General features: G+C 44.4%; 1 protein-coding gene across 2 annotated transcripts in view; it reads left to right on the top strand.

Moving 5' to 3' along the window:
- The window catches only part of DIP2B (disco interacting protein 2 homolog B), a gene marked incomplete at both ends in the record, with an annotated part of 282,346 nt that extends 263,274 nt beyond the window's left edge, over positions 1-19,072 (top strand). For both annotated transcript variants that reach the window (XM_080705172.1, XM_080705171.1), the window contains 8 exons: positions 863-1,031; positions 2,838-3,008; positions 4,979-5,040; positions 7,160-7,217; positions 8,675-8,749; positions 11,739-11,916; positions 13,159-13,282; positions 18,820-19,072. In XM_080705172.1, coding sequence (XP_080561298.1) covers positions 863-1,031; positions 2,838-3,008; positions 4,979-5,040; positions 7,160-7,217; positions 8,675-8,749; positions 11,739-11,916; positions 13,159-13,282; positions 18,820-19,072 — 1,090 coding nt within the window. The remainder of the gene's footprint in view (positions 1-862; positions 1,032-2,837; positions 3,009-4,978; positions 5,041-7,159; positions 7,218-8,674; positions 8,750-11,738; positions 11,917-13,158; positions 13,283-18,819) is intronic.
- Between the last annotated feature and the right edge of the window lie 1,825 nt (positions 19,073-20,897).

The following is a 20,897-nucleotide window of genomic DNA, read 5'->3' as shown; positions in this document are numbered from 1 at the left end:
GTTGGACTGTCGCTGCAGCCTCCCTGCCTGTCAGCCTTCGGTGGCTCACTGCTCCGGTCCCTGCGCCCTGTTGCTGTTCTGTCCCAACTTAAAGCCACACTTTGAGGTTGAAGTCCGCCCTCTGTGTGACGGGCCTTTTAAGGTCCGGCCCCAGCCTTTTTGGCCTCACTCTCCCTTGTATCCTGTGCTCTAAGATTTCCCTGGAATAGTACTATTTTTTGCAGCTTGACATACTCCATACTTCTCTGCCTGTGTACATGCCGTTCTTCTGTCCTTGAATACCCCCCTCCGTCCCCACTCTCTCCAGCCTCTCAATTCCTACTCACTCTTCAAACCCCATCTCAAGTGCCGCCTACTCAGTGAACACTACCACCCTTGCCCCAGCTTTCTCAGCTTGAATGAATTGCTCTTTATTCTATGAGCTCAATGTCTTTTATTCACATCTCAGTTACCACATTTACCACAGTCTGCTTTATTGTATGGTCTTATAGTCTTATTGTATGTCTTATGAATTGCATAGCAAAAAAGCTGATTCTTAGACCTTTATTTGTTTATTTATTTTGGTACTGGAGATGGAACTCAGGGACATTTTACCTCCAACTATACCCACCGCCCTTATTATTTTGAAACAGGGTCTCACTAAATTACTGAGCTGGCCTCAAGCCTGCACTCCTCCCATCTCAGCCTCCCAAATACTGGGGTTACAGGTGTATGCTACCATGGCTGATTCTGAGAACTTTATATTTAATGTGACCCTTTCCTGTCTTTTTCATTCAGTAAATATTTGTTGAATTGATGGTGTTCAAAAAAAATCCCTCAGTGTCTAGGATGAGTTGATGTCAGCTCTTGCCTTTCATTGCAGTGTTTATTCAGGTCACCAGTCCGTCTTAATTCCTCCTATGGAGTTAGAAAACAACCTTTTCCTTTGGCTCGCCACTGTCAACCAGTACAAAATACGGGATACTTTCTGTTCCTATTCAGTAATGGAGCTTTGCACTAAAGGACTGGGAAACCAAGTGGAAGTGCTAAAGGTAAGAAGCAGCCATAATAATAGTTCTAAGACGTTTTAAAGAAATGGACCAGCTCATGATACCAGACTAGGGCTTAGCAGATATGTTGCCTGCCTTTTTCTAGCTAGACATTTTGATGGTACTGAGAATTGAACCCAGAGGCATTCTTCCTCCAAGCTACATCCCTAGCCCTATTTTATATATTTTTTTAAATTTGGAAACAGGATCTCACTTGATTGAAGAGAGTCTACTGGCTGAGGCTGTCCTTAAACCTGCAAACCTCCTGTCTCAGCCTCCAAGTACTAAGATTACAGGCCCACACCACCACGCCCAGCCTCTAGCCAGACATTTAAATGAGTATTTTGTAAACATCAGAAGTTTAACTTTTAACTCCCTTCTAATTTAGTGTACCCTTTCAAAGTTTAACCTGATCTTTACTTTGTGGAGGAAGCAAACCTGGTTGAGAGGCTAAGTGGAAAGGTCTATATGTAAACATAAAAGAGAACTGTGACCTTCAGTAGGATTTTCCCATTAGAATTAGAAAACCCAAGAATATTGGGGATTCAGGACTTCCAAAGCTAAGGGTCGTTAATCCATGTGCGTATCCAGTGAACTAATTTTGTGAGTATGTGTGACACTGGGGATTGAACCCAGATGCATTCCACTCTGAGCTACACCCCCAAGGCTGATTTTATTTCTGATTTGGAAACAGGATCTCACTAAGTTGTGGAGGTCTTTGCTAAGTTGCTGAAGCTGGCTGCAAACCTGTAATCCTCTTGTCTCAGCCTCCTAAGAACTGAGATTACAAGCGTGCGCCACAGGGCCTTTCTTCACGAGCTAATTTCTCAATGAGAAAGTTAGAAAATACTAAATTTTCTTTCTTTTTTGTTTTGTTTTGTTTTGCAGTACTGGCAATTAAACCCAGAGACCTTCAACCTATAAGCTATACCCCCAGTCCTATTTTTTTTTTTCCCCCAGTACTGGAGATTGAACCCAGGGGTATTATACCTCCGAGCTACACCCTCAGCCCTATTTTTTATTCTTTATTTTGAAACAAGGTCTCACTGAGTTGCAAAGGGTCTCACTTAGTAGCTGAAGCTGTTTGCGAACAGCAATCCTTCTGTCTCAGCCTCCCAAATGCTGGGATTACAAGCATTGGCCACCATACCCAGCTTTATTTTTTTAATTTTGAAACAAAGTCTAAATTGTTAAGGCTGGTCTCTAATCTGCAATCTTTCTGTCTCATTCTCTCAAGTACTGGGATTATAAGTATGTACCACCATATCTGGCCTGAATTTTCTTCAGTAGAGAACTATTATTTCAAGAATGAACAAGCCGGGTGTGATGGCGCACGCTTGTAATCCCAGCACTTGGGAGGCCGAGACAGAAGGTTTGCACACAACCTCAGCTACTTAGTGAAGCCCTCTGCAACTCAGTGAGACCCGGTTTCAAAATAAAAAATAAGGCTGGGGATGTAGCTTGGAGGTAGAGTGCCCCTGGGTTCCATCCCCAATACCAAAAAAGGAAGGAAGGAAGGGAGGGAGGGAGGGAAAAAACTGAAGAAAGATACTCAGGGTTTTAGATTTATTTTTCTCCTAGTCCCAGCAAATAGGGAGAAATCTAAGATTTTTAGATGAAAGAGGAAAAATATAGAGAATCAGGATGCTTATCCGATGGTAAGGATTTTACTGAAATTTCATATTTTCTGAAAGCTGTTTTTATCTGGGTGTCTGGGATTAGAAAATAGTTTCTTGGCTCTTCTTGATGTAAGACAGGGCAATGGCTCTGCTTGTTCAGTCCTTTCTGATCTTATCTCATGTCCTATAGACCAGAGGAATCAACCTCTCCTGCATCCGGACCTGTGTGGTGGTGGCAGAGGAGCGGCCCCGCATCACCCTCCAGCAGTCCTTCTCCAAGCTCTTTAAAGATATCGGACTGTCGCCACGGGCTGTCAGCACCACTTTCGGATCCCGAGTCAATGTAGCGATATGTTTACAGGTAAGGTTCTGTGTCTTGTTTGCTAGCAAATAGAGGAGGAATATGGCTTTCTCTGAGCATAGGCTTTGAAGGCACATGGTTGGGCTTGATCCGCAGCTCCACTCACTTGCTGTGGGACCTCAGGCTTTTTATTTATTTTTATTTATTTATTTTTATTTTATTTATTTTTCTTTTGTGGTATTGGGGATTGAACTGAGGGTCATTCTACCTTTGAGCTATACCTCCAGCCCTATTTTTTTTGTTTTGTTTTGTTTGTTTTGTTTTTGTAGCAGGAGGGATGGAAGTCAGTGCATTCTACCTTCGAGCATTTATTTATTTATTTATTTATTTATTTATTTATTTATTTATTTATTTGTGGTACTGGGGTTCCTGCAAGCCCTTCTACCTCCGGGCTACACTCCCAGACCTATTTTTATATGTTATTTGGAAACAGGGCCTCTTATGCCAGCGTGGCTGGCTTTGAACCTGCGCGATCCTCCTGTCTCCGCCTCCCAAGCACGGGGATTACAAGCGTGCGCCACCACGCCCAGCTATTCTTTATTTTAAAACAGGGTCTCACTGAGTTGCATAGGGCCTCACTAAGCAGCTGAGGCTGTCCTCAAACCGTGATCTTTTTGTCTCAGCCTCCCAAATGCTGGGATGACAAACGTGCGCCACCACACCTGGCTAGCTCGGGCTCAAACGTTTACCTACTCTGTCTCATTTTACTCATAGGTAAAATGAAGATAACAGTTTCGTACTTCACAGGATCGTTTGCAACGTGGCCGATTTATTAGGTCAGGGTGCTTGGCGCGGTGCTGGCCAACATAAGTGCAGCTTTTACTAGTAGTGGTGTGGTCCATGATGATTAATCAAGTAGCTTCCTGAATCCCGTTTTGATTTTATTTATATTGAACTTTTTTCTGTCTCCTCCATATTTCACACCTTTCTCCTCTTCCCTCCTTCCTTATTTCCTTCTTTTTTTTTTTTCCCCTAAACGTCACAAGTTAGCCTGTATTCTTTCCTAGTCTAATGGTGACCATGCCATGTTATTCTTGGTGTGTAAATGACAGAAAAATGAGCTGCAACCAGGCATATCTCTTGTCATCTGGAAGGTAATAAGGCAGGTACTGGTGTGGCGGAGAGTGAGGGTGAGGGGCACACTCGTGGATATTCTGAGCTCCTCTCTGACCATGGTCAGGTGACCCAGGAAGTGCCACACACTGCACCCTAAGCCAGCTGGGGTCAGTGATGGTTCTGAAGAGCCCTGGCATGGTGGCTTTCCTGGATGGAAACCCCTCGTGTTGGTGATGCTTCAGTGCTAGCACAGCCCTGATGGAGGGAGGGCACGGCCTCCTCTCCCAGGGGGGAGAGGGCAAGAAAGCAGGAGATGCCCCACCAGGAGTCTTCTTCCATCCTGCCTCACTTGGTTGAAGAAAAAGTGAGCTTTCAAAATAGTGGATGAAGCCAGATGTGGTAGCTCACACTTGTAATTTTAGTACTTGGAAGGCTGAGACAGGAGGATTGTAGGTTCAAAGCCAGCCTCAGCTACTTAGGTCCTGTTTCAAAGTAAAGAATAAAATACAAGGCTGAAAATGGAGTTCGGAGGTAGGATGCCCCTGAGTTCACTCCCCAATACCACAAAATAATAAAAATAAAAAATAGTCAGGCGTGGTGGCACACACTTGGGAGCCTGAGACAGGAGGATCACACAGGTTCAAAGCCAGCCTCAGCTACTTACTGAGGCTCTCAACAACTTAGTGAGACTCTGTTTCCAAATAAAATATAAAATAGGTCTGGGAGTTTAGACCGGAGGTTGAAAGCCCCCTGGGTTCCACCCGCAGTACCACAAAAAATAAATAAAATAAAAAATACAGTGGATGTTTGGTGCATATTGCAAAGTTAACCTGTTTTTTTATTTTAAAATGTGGAGTTTGGAAAGATAGTTCATTTAAATTTTTAATAAATTGCATTCCATTGTTTTTCTTTAGGGAACCTCAGGGCCTGATCCAACTACTGTATATGTTGATCTGAAATCATTAAGACATGACAGGTAAGGTAGACCCGTTACGCTGTTGCCTGTTAAGAGTCCTGACCCTCAAACCAACATTCCCCCTCATTCTTTTTATGTTTGTGTCTTCTAAGTTGCATTATGGGAAGATATTCATTTTTATTATTAATGTATGATAAGATTTTCATTTATAAAATGAAAGAAAGAAAGCTTTAAGGAAGGCATGGTGGCATAAGCCCCGAATCCCAGTATTTGACAGGCTGAAAAAGGAGGATTGCAAGTTTGAGAACAGTCTCGGCAACTTACCAAGGCTTTAAACAACCTCATAAAACCCTGTTTCACAAAAATAAAAAGGGCTGGAGGTGTGGCTCAGAGGTAGAATCCCTCTGAATTCAATACAAAGGAAGAAAGGAAGGAAAGCAGGGAGGGAGAGAGTGAAGAAAGGAAGTCGCAGTTGCTACACTGTTAATATTAAAATGTAATACTTCCTGTCTGTGTAAAAATACTCTGTGTAAAAATATTTGGTATAAATCAATCTGAAGTTGATAGACTCAGAGTTTAAAAATAATAACATGGGATAGATATATGAGGCAGAATAGTTTTGGTTTTTTTTTTTTTTTTTTTTTTTTTTTTTGCGGTACTGGGGATGGAACCCAAGGGCGTTCTACCTCTGAGCTATACCCCAGCCCTATTTCTTATTCTTTACTTGGAAACAGGATCTCACTGAGTTGCTGAGAGCCTCAGTAAGTAGCCGAGGCTGGCTTCGAACCTATGTAATCTCCTGTCTCAGCCTCCCAAGTACTGGGATTACAAGTGTGCACCACCATGCCCAGCTTTTGTTTTTTTTGTTTTGTTTTGTTTTTTGTTTGTTTTTTTTACAGTACTAGGGATGGAACCCAGGGGCATTCTACCTCCAAGCTATATCCCCAGCCCAATTTTTTCTTCTTTATTTTGTTTTTGTTTTTTTGGTGGTACTGGGGGGTGGAACCCAGAGGCTTTCTACCTCCGGGCTATACTCCCAGACCTTTTTTTTTTAATAATTTGGAAACAGGGTCTCACTAAGTTGCTAAAAGCCTCACTAAGTAGCTGAGGCTGGCTTCGAACCCATGCAATCCTCCTGTCTCAGCCTCCCAAGCGCGGGGATTACAAGTGTGAGCCACCACGCCCGGCTTCTTCTTTATTTTGAAACAGAGTCTCACTAAATTGCGGAGGGCCTCACTAAGTAGCTGAGGCTGACCACAAACCTGTGATCTTCCTGTCTCAGCCTAAAATCAATTTTTGAAATAAGACTTTATCTGGAAAAAAAACCTGCCTCAGCATACAAGGCAGTTTTAAAATTTAGTTCTTGCCAAGCTTGGTGGCACACACTTGTAATCCCAGCGCTTGGGAGGCTGAGAGAGGAGGATCGCACAGGTTCAAAGCAAGCTTCAGCTACTTAGTGAGGCTCTCAGAAACTTAGGGAGACCCTGTTTCCAAATAAAGTATAAAATAGCCCCTGGGTTCCACCCCCAGTACCACCAAAAAAATCAATAAATAAAATTTAGTTCACTCAGTCAGGTGTGGTGGCACATGCTGGTAATCCCAGTACTTAAGAGACTGAGACAGGTGGATCACAGGTTCATGGTCAGCCTCAGCTACTTAGTGATACCCTCCGCAACGTAGTGAGACCCTGTTTCAAAATAAAGAATGAAAAATAGGAATGGGGTTATAGATCAGGTTAGACTGCCCCTGGGTTCAAGCTTCAGTACCGCAAAGAATGAAAAAAAGTTCTTTCTCAAGGTGCCTGCTGGCCAGGATCTGAGACCTCTCCCATTGTGCCCCAGCTGAGGCGCCTATCTGCACAGGTGGCAGATCTCGCTTCTGCAGTTCTCTCACCCTGGAGAGGTTTGCCCCCAACCCAAGGACATTCCATAATGTCTAGAGATTCTTTTGGTTGTTAGAACAGGGAGTTGCTACTGACATCTAGTGGGTAGAGGCCAGGGATGACGCTAAGCACCCTGTAAAAAAAACATCTGAGCCAGAAAGTCAGTGGTGCTGAGTCTGAGAAACCCCATCCCGGCAGGAGAAGAAGGGCCAGTTGGGGGCCTTGGGCAGGTGGCAGGCACGGTAGAATCACTTTTTAGAAGTGCTTATATTCAGTGACTGTTGTTCCTTTCTCCAGGGTTCGTCTTGTGGAGCGGGGCGCCCCCCAGAGCCTATTGCTTTCAGAGTCTGGAAAGGTATTTTCTGCTGCTGCTTCTGGAGAGGGTGGGCTGTATTTTATTTTTTATTTGGAAACAAGGTCTTGCTAAATTGCTGAATCCCTCACTAAGTTGCTGAGGCTGGCTTTGAACCTGTGATCCTCCTGTCTTCCTCTGAAATACTGGGATTGCAAGCACATGCCCAGCTCAATTCCATCTTCTTTTAAGTATGAAAATTGAAAGAATAAGGAAGAAATTGAAGATACAGAAGAAGTTAGCACCCGCTAGGCTGGGTTGACTAGTTAGAATGAGGCTTCAACGTGTAGAAAGGGAGGTCCGTCAGGAGCAGCTCACTTAACATGATGGCCAACCGCACGAACTGTCAAGACACAAGAAGTTCCTGTTCCTTTGATGGATGGGGATGACACCTCAGAATCCTACCTAGTAATTCTGAGAGGCAGAAGGAAAATGGGGAAATATCAGCAATTTAGCAAGACCCTGTTTCAAAATAAAAAACAAAATGGGCTGGGAATGTAGCTCAGAGGTAGAACGCCCCTGGATTCAATCCCTAGTTCCACATACATGGAAAGGAGGGAGGGAGGGAATGGGTAAATGAGAAAGGGATCCTGCCAAGCCTGTCCAGTGGGTGTCAACCCATGGGAGCTGACTCTGGTTCCTCACTGTGTGAACGCTTCACAGTGGCACGGGCAGCACTGCCTCACTCATGTGCATTGCGGCCTGTAATGAGGTACAGCACGGGACCGGGTGTGTGGTGCTGCGCAGGGCTTGTCCAGACTAGAGGGACTAATTTTTTCTCTCCCTTTTTTGAAGCTTTAGATATTTGAACACCTATAATCATAGTGGGGCTTCTGGAGTAATCTCAGACTTTAGAAACCCTGGATTAAAAAAAAGGTTCACGGGGGCAAGATACAGGTGACCAAAGAGGCCTTTCTTTTGGAATTTCTGAGCCATTCTCTCAGCCAACACCTGCTGCTTCCTCTTCCCTCCTAAGGAAGCTCCTGGGCTGTGCTGTCTTGGATATCCAGGGCCATGGCTGAAGGTGAAGTCTTTCCATTCTTCTGCAGAGCTGCCTCCACACAGGCCTCTCCTACTCTCACAGCTCCTAACCCAGCCCTAGTTGATGGCGGCCCCACTAGGTCTTCATGCTAATTTTTCCCTTTTGAGGAGTTTATGCTATCTTTCCTGTGAAGGGAAAAATAAATAGATTGTGAGAAAGGGAGCCAAAAGGTTAAGTTATTTTATAGAGACTGACGTTAGGGTCCTGGTCAGTGGTTGCACATCCCTCTGAGGAGATGGCCGACTGGTTCCCAGTGTTATTTTAGGGTGAGTCTTGTTCGACGCTGGCCCTCCTGAGTGAGGGCCACCTCTGTCAGCCCCCATTGGCCCTCCCACATCTCCCGCAGGGCATGGAGCATTTTCTGAGGTCATTAGATTTACTTGAACCCAATCGTTCTCTTTTTCCCTTTAATTCTTAGATTTTACCTGGGGTTAAAGTGGTTATTGTTAATCCTGAGACCAAAGGGCCTGTTGGAGACTCTCACCTGGGAGAGGTAGGTATTGTTTTCATTTTTATTCTGAGTTAGTATTAAAAAAACTTTGAAGTTGGCCAGGCATGGTGGTGCATGCTTGTAATCACAGCATTTGGGAGGTTGAGACAGGATTGCGGTTCACAGACAGCCTCAGCTACTACTAAGTAAGGGCATTTGTGATTCAGTGAGATTCTGTTTCAAAATAAAGAATAAAAAATAGGGGTGAGGGTGTAGCTCAGAGGTAGAATGCCCCTGAGTTCCATCTCCAGTACCGTAATAAATAAATTAATTAAATAAATAAGACTTTGAGCCGGGCGTGGTGGCGCATGCTTGTAATCCCTGCGCTTGGGAGGCAGACAGGAGGATCACACAGGTTCGAAGCCAGCCACGTGCGCTGGCTTAGGAGATCCTGTTTCCAAATAAAAATGTAAAAATAGGTCTGGGAGTGTAGCCCGGAGGTAGAAGGGCTTCCAGGAACCCCAGTACCACCAAAAAAAAAAAAAAAAAGACTTTAGGCCGGGCGTGGTGGCGCACGCTTGTAATCCCCGCGCTTGGGAGGCTGAGACAGGAGGATCATGCAGGTTCAAAACCAGCCTCAGCTACTTAGTGAGGCTCTCAGCAACTTAGTGAGACCCTGTTTCAAAATAAAAAATAAAAAAAGGTCTGGGAGTATAGCCCGGAGGTAGAAAGCCTCTGGGTTCCACCCCAGTACCACCAAAAAAAAAAAAGACTTTGAGGTTTACATCCTAGAAGCTAATGAAACATAGATTTAGCTATTTATTTATTTATTTATTTATTTATTTATTTATTTATTTTGTGGTACTAGGGATGGAACCCAGGGCCATTCTACCTCTGAGCCACACACCCCCAGCAGCCCTATTTTTTATTCTTGGAGGGTAATGGGGGCGGGGACTCGGGCCTTCTACCTCCGGGCTATAACCCAGCCCTATTTTATAATTTATTTGGAAACAGGGTCTCCTAAGTTTCTGAGGTCCTCACTAAGTAGCTGAGGCTGGCTTCGAACTGCGCAATCCTCTTGTCTCAGCCTCCCAAACGCTTGGATTACAAGCGTGCGCCACCACGCCCAGCACTAATTCTTTATTTTAAAACAGGGTCTCTCTAAGTTGCAGAAGGCCTCTCTAAGCAGCTGAGGCTGGCTACAGACCTGAGATCCTCCCATCTCAACCTCCCAAGTACTGGGATTACAAGCATTGAGTCACCACACCCAGCTTAACATTGAGCAAGTTACATAACCTCTCTGGACCTGTTTCCCTCCATTAATGACTGCACCTGCCTCTCCTGTGGAGGGGAATTGTGATGGTGAAAGACATCCATACCTGTGTCTGGCAGCACAGAGGAAAAGTGTCATCTCCCACAGTTTTCACCAGATGCTGGCTGTTGTTATCATCATGGTTGTCAGCTGTCACTATTTGCATTATAAACTGAGATGTGCTGTAGTATTCCCCTGAGGGCTTTGTATCATAGTTCTACCAGAAGCACAGAGATGGTGCCCTGGTGCATTTGCAGTATTCTGGTGAGAAGTGAGTCAAAGAGACAGTGTAGCCTTGTGGTTAAAAGTGCTGCCTCTAGAGCCAGCCAGCTCCTAGTTTCTGCATCTTAGGTGTAAGGTATAACTCAACTTTTAGTTTTTTTCATCTATAAGATGAAAATAACAAGCTGGGCGTGGTGGTGCACGTTTGTAATCCCAGTACTTGGGAGGCTGAGACGGGAGGATCCAGGTTCATAGCCAGCCTCAGCTATTTTGTGAGACCCTCCGCAACTTAGTGAGACCCTGTTTCAAAATAAAGAATAATCCGGGCGTGGTGGTACATGCTTGTAATCCCCGTGCTTGGGAGGCAGAGACAGGAGGATCACGCAGGTTCGAAGCCAGCCGCGCGCACTGGCTTAGGAGACCCTCTTTCCAAATAAAAATGTAAAAATAGGTCTGGGAGTGTAGCCCGGAGGTAGAAGGGCTTCCAGGAACCCCAGTACCACCAAAAAATTAAATTAAATTAAATTAAATTAAAATAAAGAATAAAAAATAGGGCTGGAAGCCAGGCGTGGTGGCGCAACCTTGTAATTCCAGCATTTAGAAGGCTGAAACAGGAGGATCTGGGTTTTGGGACAGCCTCAGCTACTTAGTGAGGCCCTCTGCAACTCAGACCCTGTTTCAAAATAAAAACTAAAAGCCGGGCGTGGTAGCGCACGCTTGTAATCCAAGCATTGGGGAGGCTGAGACCAGAGGATCGCGGTTCGCGGACAACCTCAGCTACTTAGTGAGGCCCTCTGCAACTCAGTGAGACCCGGTTTCAAAATAAAGCATAAAAAAATAGGGCAGGGGGTGTAGCTCGGAGGTCAAATGCCCCTGGGTTCCACCCCCAGACCCGCAAAAAATAAAATAAAATAAAAACTAAAAAACAGGGCTTGGGGTGTAGCTCAGAGGTAGAATGTTTCTGGGTTTCATCCCCAGTACCACACACAAAAAAGAAAGGAAGGAAGGAAGGAAGGAAAATAATAGGGCTGGGGGTGTAGCTCAGAGGTAGAAACACACACACAAAAAAAATGTGAGCTATGTTGTCACATCCTGTATATCGGAATCATCACAAATCAGGCATAAAGTCCTGATATCACTGTTCAACATACAGTAAACAATAAATATCAGCTGCCTTTGTGGTTGCAGTTGTGTTGTTGTTAATATTAAAATTAAATTTCATAGCCGGGCGTGGTGGCGCACGCTTGTAATCCCAGCATTCGGGAGGCTGAGACCGGAGGATCGTGGTTCGCAGACAGCCTCAGCTACGTAGAGAGATCCTTTGCAACTCAGTGAGATCCTGTTTCAAAATAATAAAAAATAGGGCTGGGGGTGTAGCTCGGAGGTCGAATGCCCCAGACCCGCAAAAAAATAAAAAACAATTAAATTTCAAAAGATCAAAATAATACTTCCCAGGAAAATTGAATCGATGCAGTTGTTTGTACCTGGTGAAGAATGACCCGTACCCCTCTTTTGTAGATCTGGGTGAACAGTCCTCACACAGCCAGTGGCTACTACACCATCTACGACAGCGAGACTCTTCAAGCTGACCATTTCAACACTCGCCTCAGCTTCGGGGATGCGGCTCACACACTCTGGGCTCGGACTGGATACCTTGGTTTCGTCCGGCGGACTGAGCTGACTGCAGCCACTGGAGGTATCTTCTGCTACTCCTCCCTTCCAGGCTGGCTTTTTTTTCTGTAGCACTGGCTTAGCCTCCTCCTACCTGCCAGATGAATGACAAGGGCATGTATTTGATTGCTCCTTCTGTGTCTCTTGAAACCATAAGTGAATTTATACTCATTTGAAGTAACACTTTGTCCTCTGAAGAGTTTCTGGAGGGACGCACTCAGGGCTAATGCATGGGCCGTCAAGGTGCACCTGCAAATGCGGAAACACCCATGGCCAAGCAGACGCTCAGCCCAGTGGAGCTGGTCCCAAGCCCTCAACAAGCTCCTGGGAGGCATTACATCCTATAGCTCTTCTCCCCCTCCACACCGTTCTGGGAGCAGGAAGGACAGCCCTGATCCTTGAGAGAGTGGTCAGTTCTTAGGAGCTACTTGCTTCTCATGTTGGATACAGGCCTGCTTTGGCAAGGCTCTGATGCAGCCTCATTCCCTCCAGTCACTCTCTGCCTGCCAATCGGCACAGCTTCGCTGCTGTTCCCCTTCAGCCTTTCTTCCTAATTGGTATCAATAGCCACTTTAAAATAGCCAGCATTAATTATCATACACTGAGGAACTAATACAGATAACTCACTGCACCATAAAGGCCTAAGTTGGACCACATTCTTCTTCCTTTGCTCCCTGCATCTGTTCCACGCTGAACTGCATCCATCATTTCTCCTTAAAAGTACATAGGAAGCCGGGCGTGGTGGCGCACGCTTGTAATCCCCACGCTTGGGAGGCGGAGACAGTAGGATCGCGCAGGTTCGAAGCCAGCCTCAGCTACTTAGTGAGGCTTTTAGCAACTTAGTGAGACTCTGTTTCCAAATAAAATATAAAATGGGTCTGGGAGTATAGCTCGGAGGTAGAAAGCCTCTGGATTCCACCCCCAGTACCACCCAAAAAAAAAACCAAAAAAGTACATAGGAGCCGGGCCTGATGGCGCACACTTATAATCCCAGCATACAGGAGGCTGAGACCAGAGTATCGCAGTTCATGGACAGCCTCAGCTACTTAGTGAGGCCCTCTGCAACTCAGTGAGACCCTGTTTCAAAATTTTAAAAAAGAATAAAAAATAGGGGGGCGGTGTAGCCCAGAGGTCGAATGCCCTGGGTTCCATCCCCAGACCCGGGGGGGAAAAAAAAAAAAAAAGTACATAGGAACCTGTGCTCTTAAGTCCAGCATCATATTGCACTCAATATGTATCTGAATCATGTTTCTCTTCTTTCTGTCAGAGCGTCATGACGCACTGTATGTGGTGGGAGCTCTGGACGAAACTCTGGAGCTGAGAGGATTACGTTACCACCCGATCGACATTGAGACTTCAGTGTCTCGGATCCACAGGAGCATTGCTGAATGGTAATTTTCCCTTCAGAAACAGTTTCCCACCTCAGCTTTAGAAGTACTTAAAACGATCTGGTCAAGGCTTGATATGATGGCGCATGCCTATAATCCCAGTACTTAGGAGGCTGAGACAAGAGGATTACCCTCAGCAACTTAGTCCCTGTTTCAAAAAATAAAAAATACCCGGAGACCAAGGGTCACTGTGGACAGCCTCAGCTACTTAGCGAGGCCCTTCACAACTCAGTGAGACCCTGTTTCAAAATAAAAAATAAAAATTAGGGCTGGGGTATAACTTAGAGGTACGATGCCCTGGGTTCCATCCCTAATACCGCAAAAAATTAAAAATTAAAATAAAATAAGCCGGGCATGGTGGCACACGCTTGTAATACAAGCATTCAGGAGGCTGAGACCGGAGGATCGCAGTTCGCGGACAGCCTCAGCTACTTAGTGAGGCTCTGCAACTCAGTGAGACCCGGTTTCAAATAAAGAATAAAAAATAGGGCAGGGGGTGTAGCTCGGAGGTTGAATGCCCCTGGGTTCCATCCCCAGACCTGCATTAAAACAAAATATGTAAGCCGGGTGTGGTGGCACACGCCTGTAATCCCCACGCTTGGGAGGCTGAGACAGGAGGATTACACAGGTTATAAGCCAGCCTCATCTACTTAGTGAGGCTTTCAGCAACTTAGCGAGACCCTGTTTCCAAATTAAAAATATATTAAAAAAAAATGTCTGGGAGTATAGCCCGGAGGTAGAAAGCCTCTGGGTTCCACCCCCTGTACCACCAAAAATATATATATATATATGTAATATTAGCACTTAGGAGGCCGAGACAATAGGATCGCAAGTTCTAGACCATCCTCAGAAATGTAGCAAGACCCTCAGCAACTTAGTGAGACTGTGTTTCAAAATAAAAAAAATAAATAGGACTGATGGGATAGGTCAGAGGTAGAACATTTCTGGGTTCAATCCCCAGTAACATTAAGAAAGAAAAGAATCAAGCCAGGCATAGTGGCCCATTCTTGTAATCCCAGCGTTTGGGAGGCTAAGACAGGAGGAAGCACAGGTTCGAAACCAGCCTCAGCTACTTAGTGAGGCTCTCAGCAACTTAGTGAGACCCTGTTTCCAAATAAAGTATAAAATAGGTCTGGAGGTATAGCCCGGAGGTAGAAAAGCCCTGGGGTTCCACCCCGGTACCACTAAAGAAAAGAAAAAGAAAGAAAAGAATCATTCAACTTCATGTTATTTAAAATTCCTTAAATTAAAACTTTTTTTTTTTTGGTAGTATTGGGGATTGAACCAATACTACCAAAACCAATTGGGGATTCTACTCCTGAGCTTTACCCCCAGCCGTATTTTTTAGTGGGTTTTTTTTTTTTTTTTTTTTTTTTTTTTTTGTAGTAGTACTGGGGTTCCTAGAAACCCTTCTACTTCCGGACTATACTCCCAGACCTATTTTTATATTCTTATTTGGAAAGAGGGTCTCTTAAGCCAGCATGGCTGGCTTTGAACCTGCGCGATCCTCCTGCCTCTTCCTCCCAAGCGCGGGGATTACAAGCATGCGCCACCACCCCCGGCTTTTTTTTTTTTTTTTTTTTTTTTTTTTTTTTGGTGGTGCTAGGTGTGGAACCCAGGGACTTTTCTACCTCTGGGCTATACTTCCAGACTTTTTTTTTGTGGTGGTACTGGGGGTGGAACCCAGGGGCTTTCTACCTCTGGGCTATACTCCCAGACCTATTTATATTTTATTTGGAAACAGGGTCTCACTAAGTTGCTGAGAGCCTCACTAAATAGCTGAGGCTGGCTTTGAACCTGCGCGATCCTCCTGTCTCAGCCTCCCAAGCGCGGGGATTACAAGCGTGTGCCACCATGCCCGGCCAGACCTTTTTTTTAACACTTTATTTGGAAACAGGTTCTCACTAAGTAGCTGAGGCTGTCCACGAACCAGGATCTTCCAGTCTCAGCCTCTGAATACTGGGATTACAAGCTACCACGCCCGGCTCAAGTTTTCTTTAATGATTGGAATCTTTTTATTTTTTTTACTTTTAAACAGAGGCTTGCTAAATTACTGCTCACTGGTAGAATTGCTTTTTTTTTTCCTTTTTTTTTTTTTTTTTTTTTTTCAGTACTGGGATGGAACCCAGGGGCATTCTACCTCTGAGTTACACCCCCGGCCCTATTTTTTGTTCTTTATTTTGAAACAGGGTCTCACTGAGTTGCAAAGGGCCTCACTAAGTAACTGAGGCTGGCCACAAACCATGATCCTCCTGTCTCAGCCTCCTGAATTCTGGTATTACAAGCGTGCACCACCACGCCTGGCTTTAGATTTGCTTTATAAGCAGTTTAACACTCTAAATCACAAATCAGGTCATATGTTCTAACCCCACTCAAAGGAAAGTAACTTTCTACCTTATAGTACTTTTAGGGCATACTTGTGGGAGAGGGAGCTAATATCTCATGTAAGGTCAGATGGCTTTTCTTCAGGTTGAGTTTATTATTCTGTGTGTGTATGGTACTGGGGATTGAAACCAGGGACAGTCTACCTCCAAGCTATACCCCCAGCTAGCAGGGTCTCACTAGGTTGATGAGTCTCATTACTTGCTGAGGGCATCTTTGAACCTGTGATCCTCCTGTCTCAGCCTCCCAAATGCTGGAATTACAAGCATGCACCACCACACCCAGCTCAAGAATATTATTTTAGAGCCAGACATGGTAACACATGTCTGTAATTTAGTACCTGAGAGGCTGAGACAAAAGGACAACTGACAAGTTTGAGGCTACTCTCAGCAACTCAATGACAACCTTTTCCAAAATAAAATAGGGCTGGGGGTCTAGCTAAGAGGTAGAATGCCCCTGGGTTCAATCCTTAGTACCAGTATATTCATAATTTTAGAGCTGCATAAGTGGAATTGCCTCCAGCTACTTTGGAGAATGAAGCAGGAGGATTTCAAGTCTGAGGCCAGACTGGGCAACCCTGCCTCATGAGAGCCAGGAGCTGGGCATTTGGGAGGCTGAGACCGGAGGATCGTGGTTCGTGGCCAGACTCAGCTACTACTTACTGAGACTGTTTCAAAATAAAAAATAGGGCTGGGCGTGGTGGCGCACACTTGTAATCCTAGCATTTGAGAGGCTGAGACAGGAGGATCGCGGTTCGCAGACAGCCTCAGCTATTTAGTGAGGCCCTTTGCAACTTAGTGAGACCTGGTTTCAAAATAAAGAATACAAAATAGGGCAGGGGGTGTAGCTCGGAGGTCAAATGCCCCTGGGTTCCATCCCCAGACCTGCAAAAAATAAATAAAGAAAGAAAGAAAGAAAGAAAGAAAGAAAGAAAGAAAGAAAGATAAGAAAAATAAGAAATAGGGCTGGGGTGTAGCTCAGAGGTAGAATGCCCCTGGGTTCAATCCTCAGTACAATAAATAAATAAATAAATAAATAAATAAATAAATAAATAAATGAATGAATGAATGTGGTGCTATCCAAACATGGTATACAATACAACACACCTGTAATGCCAGGACGTAAGAGGCTAAGACAGCAGAATTGCAGGTTCGAGGAAAGTCTCAACAGTTTATCAATCCTCTCAGCAACCTAGTTTGAGGCTGTCTTTCAAAATGAAAAATAAAAAGATTTGCCAGGTATGATGGTGCATGCCTGGAATCCCAGTACTTGGAATGGAGGATCTCAGGTTCAAGGCCAGCATCAGCAACTTAGTGAAGCACTGTTTCAAAACAAAACAAAAAAATCCAAAAAGGAGTAGCTGGACACGGTAGCACACTCTTGAAATCCCAGCATTCGGGAGGCTGAGACCAGAGGATCGCAGTTCACGGACAGCCTCAGCTACTTAGCGAGGCCCTCTGCAACTCAGTGATTCCCTGTTTCAAAAATAAAAAGACTTAAAAAGACTGATAAAATAGGGCTGGGGGTGTAGCTCAGAGGTACAGTGCCCCTAGGTTCCATCCCCAGTACCGCCAAAAAAAAAAGTAAAGGGTGTGGTTTAGCTCAGAGGTAGAACATCCTTAGTTTCAAACTCCAGTTCCACAAAAAAAAGGGGGGGAGTTGGGGTATAGCTCAGAGGTAGAATGTCCCAGGATTCAATAATTACCAATAATTATTATCTTATTCAAAGCTCTTCTGTTATAACAGAACCTCTTCCAAAAAGCTTAAGTGTAAGAAATTATTGATAAGAGGAACATCTGGCTGTCTCAGAGGTTAAAAAAAATTTGACACTTTGACTCTTGGTCTCAGGACAGGTAATAAGAGACAGGAAAGCCATCAAGAACCCGTCTCCTCTCCTACTTTTTTTAGAGCATCAACTTTGCTCATTCTTTCTTCCCTGAATGAAGAATGAAGAGCCATTCTCTAGGTGTGGGTGCACACATGCGTGTGTGTGTGTGTGTGTGTGTGTGTGTTTACTGGAGATTGGACTCAGTGGCATTCTACCTCTGAGGTACACCCTTAGCCCTATTTTATTCTTTTATTTTGAATTACAGGGTCTCACTAAGTTTACTAGGCAGACCATAAACCTGCAATCCTCCTATAGAGATTACAAGCATATGCCACCACACCAGCATTTTGTGTGTGTGTGTGTGTGTTACAGAGAATTGAACCCAGAGGCATTCCTCCTCCAAGCTATACCCCCAGACTGATTTTTATTCTTTATTTTGAAACAGGGTCTCACTAAGTTGCAGAGGGCCTTACCTGTGATCCTCCTGTCTCAGCCTCCCAAGTACTGGGATTATAAGTGTACGCCACCATGTCTGGCTTTATTTATTTATTTATTTATTTATTTATTTATTTATTTATTTATTTTTGTAGTACTGGGGATGGAACCCAGGGGCATTCTACGTCAGAGCTAAACCCAAGCTCTATTTTTCATTCTTTATTTTGAAACAGGGTCTCACTGAGTTGCAAAGTAAGTAACCTCACTAAGTAGCTGAGGCTGGCCGTGAATCAAGATACCCCTGTCTCAGCCTCCCAAATGTTGGGATTATAAGCATGTGCTACAACGCCTGGCCTTTTTTTTTTTTTTTTTTTTGCGGGTCTGGGGATGGAATCCAGGGGCATTCAACCTCCAAGCTACACCCCCTGCCCTATTTTTTATTCTTTATTTTGAAACAGGGTCTCACTGAGTTGCATAGGGCCTCACTAAGTAGTAGCTGAGGCTATCTGTGAACAGGATCCTCAGGTCTCAGCCTCAGAATGCTGGGATTACACCCGGTATATCCTTTATTTTGAAACAGTTTAATTAATTTATAGAGGGCCTTGCTATGAGCCTGCTCCACCATGCCCGGCTCTTTCTGGGCTTCTTCTCCAGCTGCCTAGAGCTTCCAGGTATACATGTTCCCAGTTCAGATGACCATCTGACAACTGTCAGTCTCCTTCCAGACTCCCAGGAGACTGTGGATGACTCAGTGGTCACTGGGCAAGGTGACCTAGTCCTATTTTAACATAACTGCTGGCCTTCTAATTGGGATCCAGAAGAGAAGGCAGTTCTAGGGAAATAGACATCAGGTTTGGCAGATACAATGAAAGATGTTTGTCAATTGACATTTCAGTGCTGTGTTCACATGGACCAACTTGCTCGTGGTGGTTGTGGAACTGTGTGGCTCTGAACAGGAAGCTCTAGATCTGGTCCCTTTAGTGACGAATGTGGTCCTGGAAGAGCATTACCTCATCGTTGGCGTTGTGGTGGTGGTGGACCCCGGTGTTATCCCCATCAACTCCCGAGGCGAGAAGCAGAGGATGCATCTTCGTGACAGCTTCCTAGCCGACCAGTTAGACCCCATCTACGTAGCTTATAACATGTAGCCAGCCTCACATGGCTGCAGGAGCTGCCTGAGAGTCACAGAGACTGAAGAGCCGTGTCGAGGAGCAAGCTCTCAAGTGATGTGAAATAGGCTGAGACGGCTGCATGGCATCCCTCATCTCATCCTGGGAGGCTCTGCCATCACCCAGCACACAGGGAAGGAGAGTCCTTGGTGACAAGTGAAAAAAATGTTAGCAGTCCCTCAAACCTGAGCTTCTGGTGTAGCGCGAGCAGTACATTGCTACAGCAGTTTCCTGCATGATGCATTGTTCGTTGTTGTACATACTTGTATTTTTATCTAATGCCACCTTAGAATTTTGTAAGAGAGTTTAACAAATTCACATGAAGGGGCAATCTGAGTCTCACGGTTCCCCGCTCTGTACTGTATTTTGCCATTTCCCGTGGCTAGATGTTCTGCGGGTTTCGTTAACATGAAACTACTCGGCTTATTTTCAGTCAACCCGTAAGCAAGTCAGATAACCCACTGAGTATGAGAATTACTTTATATATATAATTCTTGACTGCAAAACATTTTGACCAGTGTTTTAAACGTGTAAATAAGACAACACATAATTCAGCTAAAGAATTGAAGAATTGGTTTGTATCATTATAACAACCAAAGTAGGAACATTTCTACTTTGAGAGAATTTCAGTATTCTCTTAATGTGGTATAATTGACTAAGTAACTACAAAGTGCGGATTGTCTGCAGGTTCCACTGCACTTGTCCTCTGTCTTTGTTTGGCTGGTGTCTTTTATAAAGTAAAGCTGCCTATGTTTGTTTTTAACGCTTGCATTCCTAGAACCAGCTTAAGCTTCTAAGGATTCAGCTTGTTTGGATGAGATGAAAATCTCCATTTCAAAATCAAAATGTTAAGAAAAAGCTAAGATTCATCAGATCCCACCCTATTTGAAGGAACCACAACAGCTCAGTCTGGCCCCAGTGTTGAAACTGTCTTTCACATTTAGAGTGACTGCAGAAAAATTTAGAATATCCTCTTTTTTCAACTCCTCTGTACACTGTGTCTGCAGTTTATACAGAGAGCTTCTCTTTTCTGAAAACTGAGAGGTGCCCTGCCCTGTCCTTCCAGTTCCTAAGGACAGAGTTTTAAGCAAAAGTGACAGGTAGGAGTGCAGTGAGATAGCCTTGGAGCTGTATCAGCTGTGGAATTGCCAGGCCACATAACTCCACATCTCAGAACTGACCAGTTTGGTTGCCAGTGCAGCCAGGCTTACTGAAATAAGGAAGTCTGATGTGTGCAAGGAACTCTTCTGAAATAACTGCTGCCCAGGCCAAGCTGACTTGAGTGTGGGACTGAGTTTGGACTCTGGCTCAGTTTCCATTCTTTGGTCTGATACTTCATGTATTTGAATATAGTTAAATTTTATTATTTTTTTCTTACAGAACTATTTTTAAAGCCTCAAAAGTGAAAAGAATTAACTTGTTAAATGAGAATGGTTCTCTTTGACCCATTCTGGTCTATTGTGTAAATATTCATTTAGACTATTTTAATAATACATATTATTTACCCCACTGTAACATCATGTAAACTAAATGTGTTTTTAAACAATTTGTAAGACTTGTAATTACCCTGAAAATAAGGTTTATAAAGCAAAGACCAGACCCTTCACTAGGGCAGCTCCCAAGCTCCCTTGACAGTCTCACAACTCAGAATCACTTTACCAGTCAGTCCCTCTTCCATAGTCCTCCTTCCTCTCAACTCATTCTCCACAGAGGGAGACCTCAGGACACTTTCCAGTACAGATCTCTTTTCAGCGTTTTAGATGGAATTAGTTTACATGTAATGGGAAGGCTCTAGGATGTACAG

This window comes from Muscardinus avellanarius (genome assembly GCF_963383645.1).
Source record: "Muscardinus avellanarius genome assembly, chromosome: 11".
NCBI classification, from domain to species: Eukaryota; Metazoa; Chordata; class Mammalia; order Rodentia; family Gliridae; genus Muscardinus; species Muscardinus avellanarius.
The sequence above is the reverse complement of the archived record's forward strand: the minus strand, read 5'-3'. Positions and strand labels throughout refer to the sequence as shown.